This window comes from Notolepis coatsorum, assembly GCF_963971535.1.
Source record: "Notolepis coatsorum genome assembly, chromosome: 5".
NCBI classification, from domain to species: domain Eukaryota; kingdom Metazoa; phylum Chordata; class Actinopteri; order Aulopiformes; family Paralepididae; genus Notolepis; species Notolepis coatsorum.
This window is the reverse complement of record NC_140169.1, coordinates 161,499,344-161,521,252: the sequence shown is the minus strand read 5'-3', so window position 1 is coordinate 161,521,252 and position 21,909 is coordinate 161,499,344. Positions and strand designations below refer to the sequence as shown.

At 44.3% G+C, this 21,909-nt stretch overlaps 1 protein-coding gene across 1 annotated transcript in view; it reads left to right on the top strand.

Annotated features, from left to right (window-relative positions):
- The window catches only part of ubr3 (ubiquitin protein ligase E3 component n-recognin 3), a 242,571-nt gene that overhangs the window by 208,693 nt on the left and 11,969 nt on the right, over positions 1–21,909 (top strand). Inside the window, 4 exon segments of the mRNA XM_084314353.1 lie at positions 2,920–3,044; positions 10,216–10,323; positions 10,810–10,935; positions 15,981–16,160. Of these exon segments, the coding sequence (XP_084170479.1) occupies positions 2,920–3,044; positions 10,216–10,323; positions 10,810–10,935; positions 15,981–16,160 (539 nt within the window).

Genomic DNA, 21,909 nt, shown 5'->3' with positions numbered 1-21,909 from the left:
TGATTTTATTTATTGTCAAAAGTATGCATAATGTTGTGTTAATTCCACAACAAGAGATATGTAATGTTAATTACCTGAAATTATAAAAATTTTTCGGGGGGAAACCCTGCATATATCGGTATCGGTTGATATCGGTATCATTAATTAAGAGTTGGACAATATCGGTATATCGGTATCGGTAAAAAAGCCAATATCGAGCATCCCTACTTACTACCATAGTGTCTTTATACCTGTATCACTGTACATATTAATACTACAACTCTGTACATACATCTGATTAGCACTATTACTCAGTAGTACTCATTTATATATTCTATACCCAGTTTAATCTCCTGTACATTGTATATTACTATCACACTTTACTGTCACATTTGCACTCTGGTTGGACGCCAAACTTCTTCTGTACTTGTGCCGCATGATGACAATACATTTCAATCTAATCTAATCTAATTAATAACACTGTGTGGAAGATCCCATTGTTCTCATTTGTTTTATATGTTTGGGGACGAAGGAATTAGCTGTACTCAAAATGTCTGTCTCTTTTCTGAACAAAGAATAGGAACGCCTGTTAACACTATGATCGCCGGGGACGAGTTAAGACGTCATTCCTAGCCATGCTCATTCTGCCGAAGACGCCGTAACTCGTCTTTGATGTCAATATTTAAAAAATCTGTGACCGAAATCATATTTCCCCTCCGGAGCCCTGAGACACACTGCAAAGCTCCACTCAACTCTCTAGCGGTTCAAGAGCGCCATCTGGTGGCCCATCGGCAGATCGCCAACCGGAAATGAGCCTTTGAACCGGTAGTGCTCATCCATATGTGGTCCGGGCACTCGCTATCGTTAGAGAGACTCCGTCTTGATACAGTGAACATCGATCGGTGCAAATAACTCGAAAAAACAACATGATTTGGACGTATATACTATTATACAACCTGGAAATGGATCGGGCATTTCTCCATCCCATAATAGAAACAATTCTGTTCCACGCTCATCTGCCAGCGGCGCGAGGAAGCCACGGTAAGATTCAGCGTTATATTCTAACGTGTTCCATATAAACTGCTATGATGAACATATGACCCACTCTGGATGAATCATCTAACGCTGCCCACGGAATTATAAACGATCCCCCGCCCATCCGGTCATCATCAGATGACACGTAGTAACTTCTAGAACCACGTCCAGTTTTTATCTCGCGCCGATTGCTATCAAACTGTATTTCATCATCAATATAATGCATTTGGAGCTATAAATCTAGTTCTGGAGAAAGCTGCAGAAAACGATAAAAACATACTTATACTTTAGACCATATTTTAGTATGAATATGTGAATGAAAAAGTTTAACGTTGCTACACCCTGAACAATACATATAGGACATTGAATGGGCCATAATAATGGCAATTTAGCAATAGAATTTAAAAAGTTATAGCCCTGCAAAGAAGGGGAACTTCTCCATAGACAAATAGAGCTGGCGAGGGATGGTAAATTATGAATTTAACCCATGGCGATCAAAGTGTTAAACAAAGAGCCCTAGTTTCATCTCTTTATGTCTGTTGTTGTTGTTGTTCTTGCTGTTGCTGCCTCTCATCTTTAGTGTTTTGGTCCTGGGTTGTTTAAACTAAACAGGTAGCTACAAGCACTTATGGACACACATAAGAGAGAGGAGCTTGAGCAGTAATGTGACTCATTTGGATATATAAAAAACTGTACTTTTATTTTATTTTTCATTATTTGTTATAATATTTTAATTTTTATTATAATTATAATGTAAAATATTATAAGGAAGGGGCAGGGCTTGATACGTTTTTTTTTATTACTTCCCCCTGTTCCTTCTCGAACACTTATTGTATGGAAATAGTCTTTGACCTCTTTTTACCGTTTTTGTTTTTTAACCCTTTCTCTGCCACGCTTATATCCATCCTTATACCGTCCTCTGCCAGCTCTATTTGTCTATGGAGATGTTCCCCTTCTTTGCAGGGCTATAACTTTTTTAATTGTATTGCTAAATTGACATTACTATGGCCCATTCAACCTCAAGTATCTATCGTTTAGGATGTAGCAACGTTCTACTTTTTCATTCACATAATTCATACTAAAATACGGTCTAAAGTATAAATATGTTTTTATCGTTTTCTGCAGCATTCTGCAGAACGTGATTTATAGCCCTAAATACATATTACATCATCAAATGTAGTTTGATACCGATTGACGTCATATTAAAACTTTCAATTGTGCAAGATCCTAAGCGGCATGCCTCATCATCTGCTGGTGACCGGGGGGGGGGGGGGGGGTTTATAAGTCCGTGGCCAACGTTAAATCATTTATGTAGTATGGGCGATACATAGATCACAGCAGTTTATATGGATCATATTATTCAAACACGCTAAAACTTACCGTAGCTTCCTCTGACCGTTGGGTGGTCCGCGTGGAGCAGAAAGTTCTCGATTATGGGATGTTGATATATGCGATCCATTTCCAGGTTGTATAATAATATATACGTCCAAATCATGTTGTTTATCGAGTTATTTGCAACCGATCGATGTCCAGTGTATCAAGATGGAGTCCTGCTAACGATAGCGAGTGCCCGGACGAAATATGGGCGAGCACCACTTCCGGCGCGCCATTTCCTGTTTGGGCGATCCGCCGATCGGCCACCAGATGGCGCTCTTGAACCGTTGGAGAGTTGAGAGGAGATCAACAGGGGATCTCAAGACTCTGTGGGTAAAATATGATTGCCATCACAGATTTTTTAAATATTGCTCTCAAAGACGCCTTACGCAGATTACGCATGGCGGAGAATGACGTGGAAACTCGTCCTTGGCGAATAAAAGGTTAAACTTGTTTTATGTTTCTATGTTCGAGAGACTAATAAAAATCAAATCAAAGTGAACTGTAATGTGTGATCTCTGTGTGTTGCAGAACACTTCACCTGCGTGGTGAGGATGCTGTACAACCTTCAGTACACCCAGGGCCTGGCCGCCCTCTCGGCCAAGTTCACCCCGGAGGAGAGGCTGGCCTGGGGCACCTCCGGGGCCCTGAAGAAGGTACCGATAAAACACACCGCATGCAGTACTTATTATATAGAAATATAATTATTATTCATATAAATATGATCAATACAATCATGTAGGGGTGTAACGGTACACAAAAACCACGGTACAGTACGTACCTCTGTTTTGAAATCACGGTTCGCTTTCCATGTTCCACTCAGGGGTGATGTAGTGTGCAGTAACTAATTGTACTTTGTAGGGCTGTCAACGAATATTCTATATTGAAATTAATAATCTACTTTAAAAATAATAATAATAATAATAATAATAATAATAATAATAAAAAATTATAATTATTATATTAGATTGTGAAAAAAACAGCCCCCGGTGGGCGGTGGTTAGTGGTTAACATACCGTTGTATTAGTTCGGTACACAGCCGTTCGGTACGGTACACACTGAAACGGTTCGGTACAAATACGTGTACCTTTACACCCCTACAATGATTATGATAAATATAAGTATGATCAATACAATGATTATGATCAATATAAGTATGACCAATACAATGATTATTATCAATATAAGTATGATCAATATAAGTATGATCAATACAATGATTATGATAAATATAAGTATGATCAATACAATGATTATTATCAATATAAGTATAATCAATACAATGATTATGATAAATATAAGTATGATCAATACAATGATTATTATCAATATAAGTATGATCAATACAATTATTATGATGAATATAAGTATGATCAATACAATGATTATGATAAATATAAGTATGATCAATACAACTATTATGATCAATATAAGTATGATCAATACAATGATTATTATCAATATAAGTATGATCAATACAATTATTATGATAAATATAAGTATGATCAATACAATGATTATGATAAATATAAGTATGATCAATACAATGATTATTATCAATATAAGTATGATCAATACAATGATTATTATCAATATAAGTATGATCAATACAATGATTATGATGAATATAAGTGATCAATACAACTATCATGATCAATATAAGTATGATCAATACAACGATTATGATAAATATAAGTATGATCAATACAACGATTATGATCAATATAAGTATGATCAATACAACGATTATGATGAATATAAGTATGATCAATACAATGATTATGATTAATATAAATATGATCAATACAATGATTATTATCAATATGAGTATGATCAATACAATGATTATGATAAATATAAGTATGATCAATACAACGATTATGATGAATATAAGTATGATCAATACAATGATTATGATTAATATAAATATGATCAATACAATGATTATTATCAATTTAAGTATGATCAATACAATGATTATGATAAATATAAGTATGATCAATACAATGATTATTATCAATATAAGTATGATCAATACAATGATTATGATAAATATAAATATGATCAATACAATGATTATTATCAATATAAGTATGATCAATACAATGATTATGATAAATATAAGTATGATCAATACAATGATTATTATCAATATAAGTATGATCAATACAATGATTATGATAAATATAAGTATGATCAATACAATGATTATGATAAATATAAGTATGATCAATACAATGATTATTATCAATATAAGTATGATCAATACAATGATTATGATAAATATAAGTATGATCAATACAATGATTATTATCAATATAAGTATGATCAATACAATGATTATGATAAATATAAGTATGATCAATACAATGATTATGATAAATATAAGTATGATCAATACAACGATTATGATCAATATAAGTATTTATCAATGGTAATTATTACTGGTCGGTGGTCTCACCAGTCCTCTCAGTGGACCTATCTCAAACCCTGCCCTCTTTTCTATGTCCTCCAATCACAACTGTTGCTTGAAGGTGAGGTGGCCCTTTTTTTAAAGACTGCTAATCAAACGGCGATACCGGTATATATATCAGTGACGAGACGATATCGGCCGGCCCAGGCTCTGTCCACAACCACAGGGAACCATTGTGTGTACGAGTGTGGCATTGAGATGAATTAATCCCTTAGTTACTGAGTTCATTTATGTGGTTTTCACAGCAGGCAATATTGATCTTCATTATCTGCTGAAGTGTGGTAGAGAGGAGGGGAGAGAGAGAGAGAGAGAGAGAGGAGGGGAGAAAGAGAGAGAGAGAGGAGGGGAGAGAGAGAGGAGGGGAGAGAGAGAGAGGAGGGGAGAGAGAGAGAGCGGCGGTGTTAATTGGCTCCATCTTCAGTCTATTAAATCTGTATTAGCAGGGTGGTGGGCTTGAATGTCAATAGACAAATAGCTGAAACCCTCCCTTTTTGGGGGGGGGGGGGCGTTTCCATCCCTAACGGAGGTTGAATCCCCCTCTCCCGCCGTGAACAATGGCTTTTCGCTCGTTTCGCGGGCCGCCATTAAGACGCGTCTCAAATCCTGATTGGTAACGCCGTCCATATTCAGAAGGATGTCCGTTGTTGTATTTAAATCTGGAGTTGATAAAAAAAAAAAAAAAATGCAAAGTCTGAACAAAGATCAGAGCCCTGGAGGGAAATCCATAGACATTAAACGCCTCCTCTATGAATCCACGAGCGAGGGGGGCGGCGCGCACGATAAGGAGCCCCCCCCGCTGCTTTATATTCCGCCACCTTCAACTTGATAAACGCCGGCGGCTTTTCTTTCCGCGCATAAAATATTAGTCGAACCGGTTGAATTTTTTTTTTATCAGAACACGCATTCGCTAAATGTCGCAAGGCTTATCGCCGGGTCAGATATTCTACTGTGCGGGGAGGCTTACCGAGCCTCCTGCTTACTCTGCATACGTTATTATATTCCATAAAGAGAGAGAGGGATTGAAGGACTGTTTGTGTATGTGTGTGAGAGTTTTGAGAGGGGGGGAGAGAGAGAGAGAGAGAGAGAGAGGGAATGAAGGAGTTTTCAGAGGGGGAGAGAGAGAGAGGACTGTTTGTATATTATGTGTGAGAGTTTTGAGGGGGAGAGAGAGGGGACTGTTTGTGTATGTGTGTGAGAGTTTTGAGAGGGGGAGAGAGAGAGCGAGGACTGTTTGTGTATGTGTAAGTTTTGAGGGGGAGAGAGAGCGAGAGAGATGACTGTTTGTGTATGTGTGTGAGAGTTTTGAGAGGGGGAGAGAGAGAGCGAGGACTGTTTGTGTATGTGAGAGTTTTGAGGGGGAGAGAGAGCGAGAGAGATGACTGTTTGTGTATGTGTGAGAGTTTTGAGGGGGAGAGAGAGCGAGAGAGATGACTGTTTGTGTATGTGTGAGAGTTTTGAGGGGGAGAGAGAGCGAGAGAGATGACTGTTTGTGTATGTGTGAGAGTTTTGAGGGGGAGAGAGAGCGAGAGAGATGACTGTTTGTGTATGTGTGAGTTTTGAGAGGGGGAGAGAGAGAGAGGACTGTTTGTGTATGTGAGTTTTGAGAGGGGGAGAGAGAGAGAGGACTGTTTGTGTATGTGAGAGTTTTGAGAGGGGGAGAGAGGGACAGGGTTCGTACGGGTGCTGGAAATCCTTGAAAATGCTTGTATTTCAATGTGCTGTTTTCAAGGTTTTAAATGTGCTTGAATTGTGTATAAAGTGCTGGAAAGTTATTGAAATTGTAATTGCATTTTATACTTTAATAATAAATCGCTATCTGACTGAATAGTTTGGTTTTTAGACAAAGAAATAAAATAAGTCGGAGCGACTCGCGAGCCTATTTTGCGTTCGCCTTTCATGCAAAATGAAATGTGGCTCGGCCCCACCCCGTAGTGTTTTTACCTGTGCCATCTGAGAACAGCGCGCGTGTGTGTGTGGCCAAAATGCCGGGAGGCTGCCGTTTTAATGAGCTCTGGCTCGGAGATATCAAATATAATTCAGAGGAGAACATCCTCGAGTAGCCGTGTGCAAAATATGCAGAAAGGACTTGAAGATTTTTACCATGGGGATTGGGGGAGTCTGCACGTTCGAGCCACGTTGAAAGGTGAGCCACTGAGCTATGGGTGTTATTAACGTGTCTCGGCCTGGCTCGCCAGGTAACTAAGTTCGAGACTACAAGTGCTCCACACCTGTCTCCGTAAATGTTTGTTATAAAAATACCACTTCAATAATCGAAATAGTCAAGTAACAGGCAAAATACACTAATGGAATTACAAACTCGTGTTTACCGGACTCTGTTTTTCACCGCAGTGTTGTAGCATGTAACGTTAGGCAAATCAACGTTAGCTAATTTCCTTTCATGTATTTCAAAACACGAAAACTTGTTGTGTATTGAAATGGTATTTTATTTTTATAACGGAACATTTACGGAGACTGGTGTGGAACTGGTGTGGAGCAGTTGTAGTCTGGAACGCAGTAACGTACTGTCTACCTGTATGTCGTGTATGTCATAAATGTTATGATGAATTGAAAATGGCGGACCCTGATGTAAACAAGACGAAAGTATTTCTCTGGTCTGCATCCCCTTAACAATTGTGTGTATTGAGCCATAGTGTATTGTACCCATTCTGCAATCTGTTAATAACGTTTTCAATCAAACGTGACGAGCCAGGCCAATTTTAGCATGTTTATTTATGGAATATGCAATCTAACAGCTAACGTGACCTTTACAGTTAATTACATTGATAATAATGTTAAGGTAGTTGGTTCATTCCAGGCCATCATTAGGCTCAGTCTAAAATTCATTGGCAGTAGCCTATAAATGAAAATGAAATATACATTTATAATATCATAATGATCCATTTAGATTAGATGTCAACATTAAACAATAAATACTCTTAAAGTTAAGTGCAACCAGTGAGATTAAATGAATAAAACACTTTGTTTTATTTATAACATGCTGCTCCTTTTTATTTAGGGAAGAAGCATCAAATTCTGATGAAAGCACGTCTAAATCCAGGTCCTGCATTAGTGGATTATTTCCAGCAGACAAGCAATGCATCAAGCAGCACAGCTACATCCACATCAACAACCAGCAGTGTAGTGAGAGCCAGAGCAGCCAGTGGAGGAGCTTGCAGTGGAGTTGCCCCTCTACCATCCCCAGGCTCATCCAAGAACCAGTCAACCAGCAACACCACAGGCACCATTAAATCATTTGTTACCTCTAATCCAACACTTCAAGCTGAAATATGCTGGGCAACAAAAGCTGTAACCAGCCACTATTCCTACCATTCATGTAATGACATGGGGGCCATGTTTCAAACAATGTTTCCTGACAGTGAGATAGCAAAGCAATTTACTTGTGGGGAGAATAAAGTGGCATACCTCACCACATTTGGGATAGCTCCTCATTTCTCTTCCCTGAAAACTTTATTAACAGATTGCAGAATGGGTACAATACAGTACGGCTCAATACACACAATTATTAAGGGGATGCAGACCAGAGCAATACTTTCGTCTTGTTTACATCAGGGTCCCCCATGTTCAATTCATCATGACATTTATGACATACACGACATACTGCATAACACATCGGCTCAGCCAGGTTATATATGATGCCAAGTCTACATAATTTTGGTTGTTTAGCACAATAACATCTGATTTAATGTGATGGAAGAAGTGAAATAATCATTTTGAGTAAATATTTAATTTACCACAGCCGCATAAGATGCTGGAAAATCTTGAAAATGCACCTTGAAAATGCTTGAAAAGTGCTTGCATTTTGCCTTGGAAAAGGTGTACAAACCCTGCGGACTGTTTGTGTATGTGTGAGTTTTGAGAGAGGGAGAGAAGGAGAGGACACTGAGAGGCAGAGTAGCTCTTTCTGATGCTCAGACGTTTGACAGTGGAGAGTCTAGTGGGAGGGGGAGGAAAGTTATAATGATGAGTCATCCTTGTGACTTCCTGTGACCTCCATTGGGGACACCAGACAGTGGTCTGTTGCTAGGGAAATTGCGTGGGGCCCCCTGGGGTATTTCCTGTCAGCGTCCAAGGGAATTATAAAAAGAAGGAAGGGTCATCCCGTCACTGTGTAGCCCGTGAATGCACATTGGCGCCAAGTGTGGAAACGTTCAGTTCGGCCAACATTGGCTTCATAGCGTCATGGGGGAGAGGAGGTACAGGTATGGGCAGGGTAATAGTAGAAATACACATTTCATACTATTTCATATTTCATATATACTATATATATATGCTGTCTGTACATACCTGCATAATCATTTTACATCTGTAGATACTATATCTATATCTCTACATATCCTACTCTTACTAGTTACGCTGCTGGCCAGTAATAGTGTCTTTATACCTGTGTCATTGTACATATTAATACTACAACTCTGATTGGCACATTACTCAGTAGTAGTATTAATTAATATATTTTATTCAGAGTTTAATATTACTATTGCACTTTACTGTTAGATTTGCACTCTGCATGGTTGGATGCCAAACCTCTTTGTGTTGTACTGTACTTGTGCTGTATGATGACAATACATTTTAATCGAATCTAATAAAACAAGGTCATCAAAAGGAAACATGTCAGAATAAGCGGAGTGTGTAGAACACCACGACTAGCCTCTACTAATAATCTAATGTAATCTATATATATATCCCACATTACATTAGTGCGTTTTCAGAATCGGGATCATAAAGGTCTTTATTGCCACGGCAGTTTTCACATACAAGGAATTTGATTTGGTCGTTTTTGGTGCGACATTGACGGACAGACTTAGAATTATGGTAGAATAAAAAAAATAAAAAGGTGGAATGAAATGGAATATAACCTAAATTAACATAGCGGCACAATATAATATAATAATAATAATAAACTTTATTTGTAGAGCACCTTTCTTACAGAAACTGCAGCTCAAAGTGCTTCACAACAGAACAAAAAGACAGGCCTAAAATGAGCACATAAAGTGCAGACATGTAAAATCACAGTTTTTCACATTAGGATCTAACATCCCAACAGGCCACACCTTGTTTATGGTTTGATTCAGGTTTAAATAGACGATAATAAAAAGAGTAAGATAAAATAGACAGAGTAAAATAGTGCAACGGTGCAGTGCAATAAAATAGTAGAATAGAATAGATTAAAAAAAAAAGTGCAATAAAATAGTTCTGGATTACTGTTCAAATATAATTATAGAATAGGAGTAGGCCAGGGCTGTACAAAACTGTGCACTTTCGGAGTTATCATCCGTCTTTTTCAGCTCCAAAAAAAAAAATAACCGCCTTGATGTTTTTTTGTTCCCTCGCAGAACGCGGCCGACGCGGAACAGTGTCTGGAGGCGCTCCTCAGTCACGTGATCTCCGTGCTCTCCAAGGACAAGAGTGTCTACAAGGTCAACACTGAAGAATCCTCAATGGTGAGTCACACGCACAGAAACAACCAAGCGTCTAGGACACGTTCCAAACCCCAGCGTCCGGTGGCTCCTCCTCCTCCCCTGCTCCCTTGTTCTCGCTGCCTTCCTTCTGTTCCCATTTGCCTCTCTTACATGATGAATTGCCCATTATCCCCCGAGCAACAATGCTCTGATATCTCCACTAGTCCCTGAAGGAGATATACATCACCTCCCATTATCAGCCAGCTGTTGAGCGGTTATTGATGAAGCATTACAACCATGTGTGTCTCTCTCTCTCTCTCTCTCTCTCTCTCTCTCTCTCTCTCTCTCTCTCTCTCTCTCTCTCTCTCTCTCTCTCTCTCTCTCTCTCTCTCTCTCTCTCTCCCTCTCTCCTCTCTCTCTCCCCTCTCTCTCCTCTCTCTCTCTCCCTCTCCCCCCTCTCTCTCTATCTCCTCTCCCTCTCTCCTCTCTCTCCCCCCCCCCCCCCCTATCTCTCCCCCCCCCCCCCAGCTCAGCTCCAGTGTGTGGTCTCCACAGTCCATAGAGTTCAGCCTCCAGCAGTTCTGCCTGCCCTACCTGCGCCTCTCCTCCCTCCTGCAGCATCACCTGTACGGAGACAACCTGACGGGCTGCCTGGTAACTCCTCCTCCACCTCTCCTTTAGCTCCTCCTCTACCTCTAATTTAGCTCCTCCACGTCACATTTAGCTCCTCTGTCACATTTATCTCCTCCACGTCTCCTTTAGCTCCTCCTCCACGTCTCCTTTAGCTCCTCCTCCACGTCTCCTTTAGCTCCTCCTCCACGTCTCCTTTAGCTCCTCCTCCACGTCTCCTTTAGCTCCTCCTCCACGTCTCCTCTAGCTCCTCCTCACGTCTCCTTTAGCTCCTCCTCTACCTCTCCTTTAGCTCCTCCTCTACCTCTCCTTTAGCTCCTCCTCCACATCTCATTTAGCTCCTCCTTTACCTCTCCTTTAGCTCCTCCTCCACGTCTCCTCTAGCTCCTCCTCCACGTCTCCTCTAGCTCCTCCTCCACGTCTCCTTTAGCTCCTTCTCCACGACTCCTTTAGCTCCTCCTCCACGTCTCCTTTAGCTCCTCCTCTACCTCTCCTTTAGCTCCTCCTCTACCTCTCCTTTAGCTCCTCATCCACGTCTCATTTAGCTCCTCCCCATGTCTCCTTTAGCTCCTCCTCCACTTCTCATTCAGCTCCTCCCCCATGTCACATTTAGCTCCTCCTCCACATCTCATTTAGCTCCTCCACATCTCATTTAGCTCCTCCACGTCTCCTCTAGCTCCTCCTCCACGTCTCATTTAGCTCCTCCTCCATCTCCTTTAGCTCCTCCTCCACATCTCATTTAGCTCCTCCACGTCTTCTCTAGCTCCTCCTCCACGTCTCCTTTAGCTCCTCCTCCATGTCTCCTTTAGCTCCTCCACATCTCATTTAGCTCCTCCTCCATGTCTCCTTTAGCTCCTCCTCCATGTCTACTTTAGCTCCTTCTCCACGTCTCCTTTAGCTCCTCCTCCATGTCTCCTTTAGCTCCTCCTCCATGTCTACTTTAGCTCCTTCTCCACGTCTCCTTTAGCTCCTCCTCCATGTCTCCTTTAGCTCCTCCTCCATGTCTCCTTTAGCTCCTCCACGTCTCATCTAGCTCTTCCTCCCCGTCTCATTTAGCTCCTCCTCCATGTCTCCTTTAGCTCCTCCTCCACGTCTCCTCTAGCTCCTCCTCCCCGTCTCATTTAGCTCCTCCATGTCTCCTTTAGCTCCTCCTCCATGTCTCCTCTAGCTCCTCCTCCCCGTCTCCTTTAGCTCCTCCTCCATGTCTCATTTAGCTCCTCCACATCTCATTTAGCTCCTCCTCCACATCTCCTTTAGCTCCTCCTCCACATCTCATTTAGCTCCTCCATGTCTCATCTAGCTCCTCCTCCCCGTCTCCTTTAGCTCCTCCTCCATGTCTCATTTAGCTCCTCCTCCACATCTCATTTAGCTCCTCCTCCACATCTCCTTTAGCTCCTCCTCCACATCTCATTTAGCTCCTCCTCCACGTCTCATTTAGCTCCTCCTCCACATCTCCTTTAGCTCCTCCTCCATGTCTCATTTAGCTCCTCCACATCTCATTTAGCTCCTCCTCCACATCTCCTTTAGCTCCTCCTCCACATCTCATTTAGCTCCTCCTCCACGTCTCATTTAGCTCCTCCTCCACATCTCCTTTAGCTCCTCCTCCATGTCTCATTTAGCTCCTCCACATCTCATTTAGCTCCTCCTCCACATCTCCTTTAGCTCCTCCTCCACATCTCATTTAGCTCCTCCTCCACATCTCATTTAGCTCCTCCTCCACATCTCCTTTAGCTCCTCCTCCATGTCTCATTTAGCTCCTCCACATCTCATTTAGCTCCTCCTCCACATCTCCTTTAGCTCCTCCTCCATGTCTCATTTAGCTCCTCCACATCTCCTTTAGCTCCTCCTCCACATCTCATTTAGCTCTTCCTCCACATCTCCTTTAGCTCCTCCTCCATGTCTCATTTAGCTCCTCCACATCTCATTTAGCTCCTCCTCCACATCTCCTTTAGCTCCTCCTCCATGTCTCATTTAGCTCCTCCACATCTCCTTTAGCTCCTCCTCCACATCTCATTTAGCTCTTCCTCCACATCTCTTTTAGCTCCTCCTCCACACTACAGTAAAAATATACAGAAGTCTACAGGAGTCTTCAGTAAGTGTAATATTGAACAGTGTTGTTTTAAAAGTAAAAGTCCAGGAAGATGGTAACTGTCACCCTGTGCTCAGTGATGCATTGTAAAGTCTGATGGCTGTCGGAATGAAGGACTCCCTGTCCACGTTCAGTGCTACATTTAGGGAGTGTGAGGCCCCGTTTAGACGAGCGTTTTGTGAACAGAAACCGCAAAAGTCATCTTGCGGTTTCACTTTAAATTTTACGTTTAGACGAGCGTTTTGGGGTGAAATTCTCCGTGCAGACGACGCTGTAATGACGGAGCCCCGCTGTCACACGATTGGCGCATATGTCACATGACGTGCTGTGAAGACCCGCCCTACTCTGCCTCTGATTCGCAGACTGTGGATGGGGAATGTGATTGCACCAAAGCAGAGTCACTCACAGACAGTGGGTCCACTCACGCCGCGGGACAGATTCTTGTGTATTTAACCCTTTCACTGCCACACGACAGCCGGTTGTGTGATAGTAAAGGGGTAACCTTCTGTCGTGTGGCAGTGAAAGGGTTAAAAGTACTGCCAATGTAGCCTTCAGGTGATCTCCGTTGATATAAGTCAGACATACTTGCTTTGTTTACGTCTCGGCTACTGGCGCATACCTGCTACCTGTGACGTAAGCAGTACGCGCGACCAGAGCCGTGACAACCCTTTCGTCATCGTTTTATCAAATTTATACGTTTTAACAGTTTAGACGAGAGCGCAAAGCTTTTGCGTTTCTAGGAATTCCACTCTGGAAGGTAGTCTCACTTTTTTGCGGTTTCACCCCGTAAAAACGCCGTTTCCATATAAACGAAAGGCACATCCGAAAAAATATTTTAGCGGATTCACCTGCTAGCGTTTCCGTCTAAACGGGGCCTTAGTCTAGCACTGAACATTAGGTATGGATGTAGTGCAAATCATTTTGTAATTAATAGATAAATAATGGTGTAGTAGTGTTTTAACCCGCTCACTGCCGCACAACAGCAGGTTAACCCTTTCACTGCGACAATACACAGAAGGTTAACCCTTTCACTGCCACACTACAGAAGGTTAACCCTTTACTATCACACAGGACCCCGGGAACATTAGGGATGATCCCCCTCTAGCAGCTAGGCTCCACCAGCCCTGCAGAAGCTAGCCTCCACCAGCCCTGCAGCAGCTAGCCTCCACCAGCCCTGCAGCAGCTAGCCTCCACCAGCCCTGCAGCAGCTAGCCTCCACCAGCCCTGCAGCAGCTAGCCTCCACCAGCCCTGCAGCAGCTAGCCTCCACCAGCCCTGCAGCAGCTAGCCTCCACCAGCCCTGCAGCAGCTAGCCTCCACCAGCCCTATAGCAGCTAGCCTCCACCAGCCCTGCAGCAGCTAGCCTCCACCAGCCCTGCAGCAGCTAGCCTCCACCAGCCCTGCAGCAGCTAGCCTCCACCAGCCCTGCAGCAGCTAGCCTCCACCAGCCCTGCAGCAGCTAGCCTCCACCAGCCCTGCAGCAGAAGCTAGCCTCCACCAGCCCTATAGCAGCTAGCCTCCACCAGCCCTGCAGCAGCTAGCCTCCACCAGCCCTGCAGCAGTTAGCTTCCACCAGCCCTGGAGCAGCAGCTAGCCTCCACCAGCCCTGCAGCAGCTAGCCTCCACCAGCCCTGCAGCAGAAGCTAGCCTCCACCAGCCCTATAGCAGCTAGCCTCCACCAGCCCTGCAGCAGCTAGCCTCCACCAGCCCTATAGCAGCTAGCTTCCACCAGCCCTGCAGCAGCTAGCCTCCACCAGCCCTGCAGCAGCTAGCCTCCACCAGCCCTGCAGCAGAAGCTAGCCTCCACCAGCCCTCTAGCAGCAGCTAGCCTCCACCAGCCCTGCAGCAGCTAGCCTCCACCAGCCCTGCAGCAGAAGCTAGCCTCCACCAGCCCTGCAGCAGAAGCTAGCCTCCACCAGCCCTGCAGCAGCTAGCCTCCACCAGCCCTGCAGCAGCTAGCCTCCACCAGCCCTGCAGCAGAAGCTAGCCTCCACCAGCCCTATAGCAGCTAGCCTCCACCAGCCCTGCAGCAGCTAGCCTCCACCAGCCCTGCAGCAGCTAGCCTCCACCAGCCCTGCAGCAGCTAGCCTCCACCAGCCCTGCAGCAGAAGCTAGCCTCCACCAGCCCTATAGCAGCTAGCCTCCACCAGCCCTGCAGCAGCAGCTAGCCTCCACCAGCCCTGCAGCAGCAGCTAGCCTCCACCAGCCCTGCAGCAGTTAGCTTCCACCAGCCCTGGAGCAGCAGCTAGCCTCCACCAGCCCTCTAGCAGCTAGCCTCCACCAGCCCTATAGCAGCTAGCCTCCACCAGCCCTGCAGCAGCTAGCCTCCACCAGCCCTGCAGCAGCTAGCTTCCACCAGCCCTATAGCAGCTAGCCTCCACCAGCCCTGCAGCAGCTAGCCTCCACCAGCCCTGCAGCAGCTAGCCTCCACCAGCCCTCTAGCAGCAGCTAGCCTCCACCAGCCCTGCAGCAGCTAGCTTCCACCAGCCCTCTAGCAGCAGCTAGCCTCCACCAGCCCTGCAGCAGCTAGCTTCCACCAGCCCTCTAGCAGCAGCTAGCCTCCACCAGCCCGGCAGCAGCTAGCTTCCACCAGCCCTCTAGCAGCAGCTAGCCTCCACCAGCCCTGCAGCAGCTAGCTTCCACCAGCCCTCTAGCAGCAGCTAGCCTCCACCAGCCCTGCAGCAGCTAGCTTCCACCAGCCCTGCAGCAGCTAGCCTCCACCAGCCCTGCAGCAGCTAGCCTCCACCAGCCCTACAGCAGCTAGCCTACAGCAGCTAGCCTCCACCAGCCCTGCAGCAGCTATCCTCTACCAGCCCTGCAGCAGCTAGCCTCCTCCAGCCCTACAGCAGCTAGCCTCCACCAGCCTTTACCGTCGGTAGTGTGATAGTAAAGGGTTAACCTTCTGTAGTGTGGCAGTGAAATGGTTAAAGTGCTTCCCAAGTGAACGCGGGTGTCTTTGCGTGTGTGTGCGCCCCCCTCAGGAGGAGGAGGAGTTCTCCACCCTGGCCGTGTGTCTGGGCCTCCTGGCCTCCGCCCCCACGCCCCCCAGCCCCCTGCTCTGCGCCTCCTGCCTGGACTGGCCCGTCGGCGCCTTCGCCCTGGTGAGCCAGTGGTGCACCGAGGTCACCGGGCTTGCCGAGAAGCAGGCCGAGCAATCGCTGGTGAGTCCGAGTCTTCACGGCGCCCTCTGTCATCTTTATCGGTCTTTCATTACGCATATGAGTGCATGCTTACCAACTGTTTCACCTGTTTTATTACAACACTACTATCACCGATATCTAAGAAGGGAGATCCCCCCTTGAACGGCCCTTCTAAGGTTGTCTCTCCTCCACATTGTTAGGTTTTAGTGAGTTTTTCCTTACCTTCGCATGGGGTATGTCTGGGAGTGTTGCATTCATTTATTTTAAAAAATTTGGACTTTATGGTGTTTTTGTTTTGTTCTTGATTTATTGTGATGTTTCTTCTTGACTTGTTTAAAGAAGACGTGTCCGGCCCCATGGGGACATTAACGTGTGTTGTCGGGCCTTACAAATACATTTTATTTGATTTGAATCTGTACTCCATTATGATGTTAACGTGGACGTCTTGGTACGTAAATGGTAGGGATAGTCTATGAGAATATCGTTTTGTAAATATAAAATGTATTTTCCATTGTTTTTACTGGCACATACACTGTAGTGCATCGGTTCTCAAACTACGGGGCGCACATTGGCAACAAAAAGAAAACTCAGATCGAGTTTTCCACCTGGCAGCTGTGTGTATTTGCCATGTCTCGCCCCTTCATCAACGACACACAGTATTCCATTACACATCTCCTGTGCATTTATAATTGCGGGAGGGGGGGTCTGGTCTTTTGTGTGTAACCTGGACTCTCAATGGATAGGTTTGTTGTCAGAAGCGGTGCCGGTTGGCCGCGATGAAATGGGCTCTGCGCATAACCAGCTGCTATACCACACTGAAGTGAGGTGGCTATCTCTAGGCAGAGTATTAAATCGCCCTTTTTTTAACTCCGAAGAAGCACAGATTTTTCTTGCAGACAAAAACAACCCATTGGCAGATAAATGTGCTGATAATGAGCTGGATTAAGACTCCGTTAGTGGCACTCCAGGATAATCTGCGGAGATTTTGGGGTATTTCCTGCTTGATGGCTTTTTGTAGGAACAGAATGTTGCAAAAAATTATTTGAAGCCCATCATCTGTAGCCACTAGAAGGGCTCATTGAACAATTTCGGAGAGAGCGCATGGACAATTTGGACAACTGGATCAAAGATCCGTTCATTACGCATGACGCAGCAGCAGGGTTTCCGTTAGAAAATATTGGTGCCGGTCTCCGTGTACTGTAAGATTTCAATCTCCCGGACAAGTGGGAGAAATTCCGGTCAGAGTTTATTGAGCTTAAAAACAATTGATAGGCAGGCTATATAAAGAATGACATCCTCAAGGCATGTAGATTTATAATATTTTAACTTAAAACTAGGCTACTTTTGCGTATACATTATATTCCAAATAAAATAAGTCCCGTCGATAGACCAGTGCTGCTTCTGACTTGAAATCAAATAGGCGAATTTCCGTCTGTGGGCAGTCGGCCAGACATTAAACAGCAGTCTGTTATAATCACATTTTTATGAGCTAACGAATTCCGTTATATTGGACATTTGTATTAATTATATCAAGCGAAGAACTGAGAAATTTGGCACTACTGAGACGGCAACATTATCATGTGGGGTTCACTGAAATCTAAACGTTGCGTGATTTGCCGAATCCAATGACTATCTCTGCCTCCCAACGAAGCGATACGCTAATCCAGCATTAAGCTCCCGCCCCGCCATTCTCATCAGCAAACCACAGGTCGCGCTGCAGCAGCTGTCACACCCCAAATGAATTTCGACATCGCTTCACCAATAATCGTTGTATCAGAACACTACACACATATCATAACGTTCACAGCAAACTGTAGTTGATCACCAGGTATGTTTTATTAACGTAGGTTGAATAATTCATATAAGAAAAACGATAGGGAAATCTCTCTTACCTTTCTCCACTGGTTAAAAATGCCAGGAACTGCGGTGAAACTTGCTGTGCTCATGAACATATCCCTTGGACATGAACTCACAGTAAGTTTTTATTGATATATCATTGGGATCCCCCTCCTAAATTGGTCAACACGTCACCACGCATTTTGGCCGGAGCTTAAAAAAAAGTGTTGATAGAATTTGACGTTTTGAGCGCTACGCAGGCTCAATACAAAATAAATTAAAAAAAACATTCAATCCGAGCGCACTCTAGCCGCGCTCTATCAGAGTGAAGCAACAATGAAACAAATGTAACGATTGTTTCGTTCATCGCATTTAATTTTAGCCTATTTAAATACAATTCAAATTGTGCTTAGAGGGAATTATTTTCACAGGACATTATGACCGGAGAGATTTAAATATGTCTGACTTCAACAGATTTTCCCGGTAAAAACGGAAACCCTGCGCAGCAGGCCACTGTCTGAGCAGGATGCGCTCAATGATCTTTCGTGTGACGAGCTACTGAAAGTCAAGTTCACTGGACAGGCCCTCGCGTAGTGTATTGAGAGGGGACCCTATTAACTGTTACACCGCTGAATGGCATGCTGGGTACAGGTAGCTAGTTAGCCAGGTAGCATTCTGTTAATAATGCAGGACCTGTTGCAGAGGTCTTTATTCGGCATGCAACGACACTCAATGTTTTAGCGGTACACACAGCGGTTAGTTTTTTTTTTTTTAGCACACACACCGGAACACACACGCATGCATTGTCTCTTTAGAATCGCCGATGCGATTTGTCTCTGCGATTAACCCATCCCGTCGTCCTTCCCCAAGGGCAGCCGGGAGCAGACAGGCGTCAACATGAGCCGCGCCAGGGGACCAATCCAAGTGCTCCTGTCCGTCTTCGTCAAGGACGCCACAGCGTTAGCGATCTGTTGTTGTGCATGTTTTTCCATTGGGTTTATCTTATCGGGGGGGAAACCCTTGCGAGCACGGGGAGAACATGCAAACTCCACACAGAAAGGCCTGGAAGATACCCCACCTGGGTACCTGGCATCATGGAAACCTGGTCCCCAAGCGGGAATCGAACCCTGGACCTTCTTGCTGTGAGGCGACAGTGTTAACCACTACACCACCGTGCCGCCTGGCTAGGAGAACAGAAAAGAAAGATGAAGAAAGAGAGATGGGAGATGTTACATGGTAGCAAGGTTTTGTACGTTTGCCATTTCACTAAGCTGACATATTTCAAGCGTCAGTGATTTCAGAATTAATGCTGTTGTTTCTGGAAATGCACTAGCTTGATTCACTAGCGTTAGCTGTTAGCTCGCTTGTTGGATTACCTCACATTCGCGCTTGTTGGATTACCTCACATTCGCTATTAAGTGAAAACAAGACCATACGATTTTAGACTATTCAAATTGTTCCCACCCAGTGACTATCGAATAGTAGGCCTAGTCCTTAATCACATTACATGTCATGAGAGTAGTAGGACTAGTCCTTAATCACATTATATGTCATGTTGATAGTAGGACTAGTCCTTAATCACAGTACATGTCATGAGAGTAGTAGGACTAGTCCTTAATCACATTACATGTCATGTTGATAGTAGGACTAGTCCTTAATCACAGTACATGTCATGTTGATAGTAGGACTAGTCCTTAATCACATTACATGTCATGTTGATAGTAGGACTAGTCCTTAATCACATTACATGTCATGTTGATAGTAGGACTAGTCCTTAATCACACAGGTCCACATCACAGAACCCTCCCGTGACCTTGACTTGATCCCCGGTGAAGACGAGGATGAACGACTTGACAACTCAAACCGTCCCATACTGATGACATTGTTGTCCCGCGGATGATTAACGCACATAATGTACAGTCATGACTCACGTAGCGTTGACACTTTGAAAGGGCTTTTTTAACCTTGGCTGTCAAGAAGGCCAAGAGCTGTTTCCGTGTGTCCGACAGCGGCGCCTCTCCTCCTCCTCCTCCTCCTCCTCCTCCCCCCCCCCCCCCCCCCCCACGTGCTCCGCGCCTCACTCTGTCATCCGGCGACAGCCCAGGTTGATATTTTTAGGTGTCAATGCATCAAAACTCCCGCAAAGTGCCGTAAAGCGCGACGATTTGGGACCGTTTCCCCGTCGCCTCTAAACGGAGAGAGTTATTTATGGTCCGGAGCCACAGCTTGAAGGACAGTTCAGCCCGACGAGCGTTTCACACAGTCGGGACACTCTGGGAGATTTATGCGGCTGGAAACAAGCCTGATATTTATTTATTTTTGATACACTCGAACGGGCTTAGTTCAAGAAGTATTCCTGATGGGTAACTAGGACCCCCCCCCCTAGTTCACTGTCTTTTTCTGATGAGAAGTCATTGCTCTCCGTCTGATCTGGGATCAGCTTTAGAAGACAATGAGTTTGGAGCCAGAAATCCCTGTAATTTATTTCCTCTTAACCAGACTATATCAGGTTAACCCTTTCACTACCACACTATAGCAGGTTAACCCTTTCACTACCACACTATAGCAGGTTAACCCTTTCACTACCACACTACAGAAGGTTAACCCTTTCACTACCACACTATAGAAGGTCAACCCTACCACACTATAGAAGGTTAACCCTTTCACTAACACACTATAGAAGGTTAACCCTTTCACTACCACACTATAAAAGGTTAACCCTTTCACTACCACAGTACAGATGGTTAACCCTTTCACTACCACACTACATGTTAACCCTTTCACTACCACACTACATGTTAACCCTTTCACTACCACACTACATGTTAACCATTTCACTACCACACTACAGAAGGTTAACCCTTTCACTGCCACACTATAGATGGTTAACCCTTTCACTACCACACTACAGAAGGTTAACTCTTTCACTACCACACTAGAAGGTTAACCTTTCACTACCACACTACAGAAGGTTAACCCTTTCACTACCACACTATATAAGGTTAACCCTTTAACTCTTTCAGTGCCACGCCTGGTTTTCCGTTTTACCGCTTGAATGCCACCATCGGCGCCAATGTTAACGTTGATATCGCCTAATCTATGTTTTAAATTATGGCTATGTGTCTAATCTGCCCATCGCATTATCAAAGACTATTTTCCAGTCAGTGCTGTGAAGGCAGATTGTTTTTTTATCGCGTCGTTTCCGTTTCAGAGCAGTTAGAAAAGCCCCCGTTTTGATATAAAAAACAGCTCATTCTGGAGCATTCTATGAAAATCGTCTTTTAGTGGAATATTCCACAACGTTGATATTCGTCGGCCTTTTTATGAATCGTTTTCAAATAAACGCTAGATGATCAATATTATACGTGCACGCAAGCACATTACGGCCGCGCACTGATAATCGCTCCGTTGATTTCCTCACCGACTTTTACAGTGAAACCGAAAGAAGACATTTCACAAAACAGCTTATAACTTCATCAAACTTACTCCGATTATCCTACCACTGATAACATAGAGCCCTTACCTGACATCAGATGGTATCCAACTGGTATATTCCAATTCCTGATCACCATTCGAAAAAATCGATACGTGTATGGATCCAACGCGACACTGTAGATCTCCATGATCCGCGGGGATCTGAGGCTCCAGAATGAACTGTGGTAACCCCGGCTGGATCAGTGAACTGGAAAATGTGGAGTACCGGATTTTTTTCCCCATTCATTTTCATTGAGTCCATTCCAAAATCACTTATGTCATCTGGGAGACGACGGGGCGCTTTTTTCCACAGTGATCACCGGCGCAGCTCGGCTATACTCGGGTAGGCTCGGGTGATGCAATAATTTTTCAGATAGCAAAAAAATAATAATAATAATAATTCAGAGAAATCTCGTGAGTGGCACGCAACCACCTATAAAAAAACCAGAGAAATCTCGTG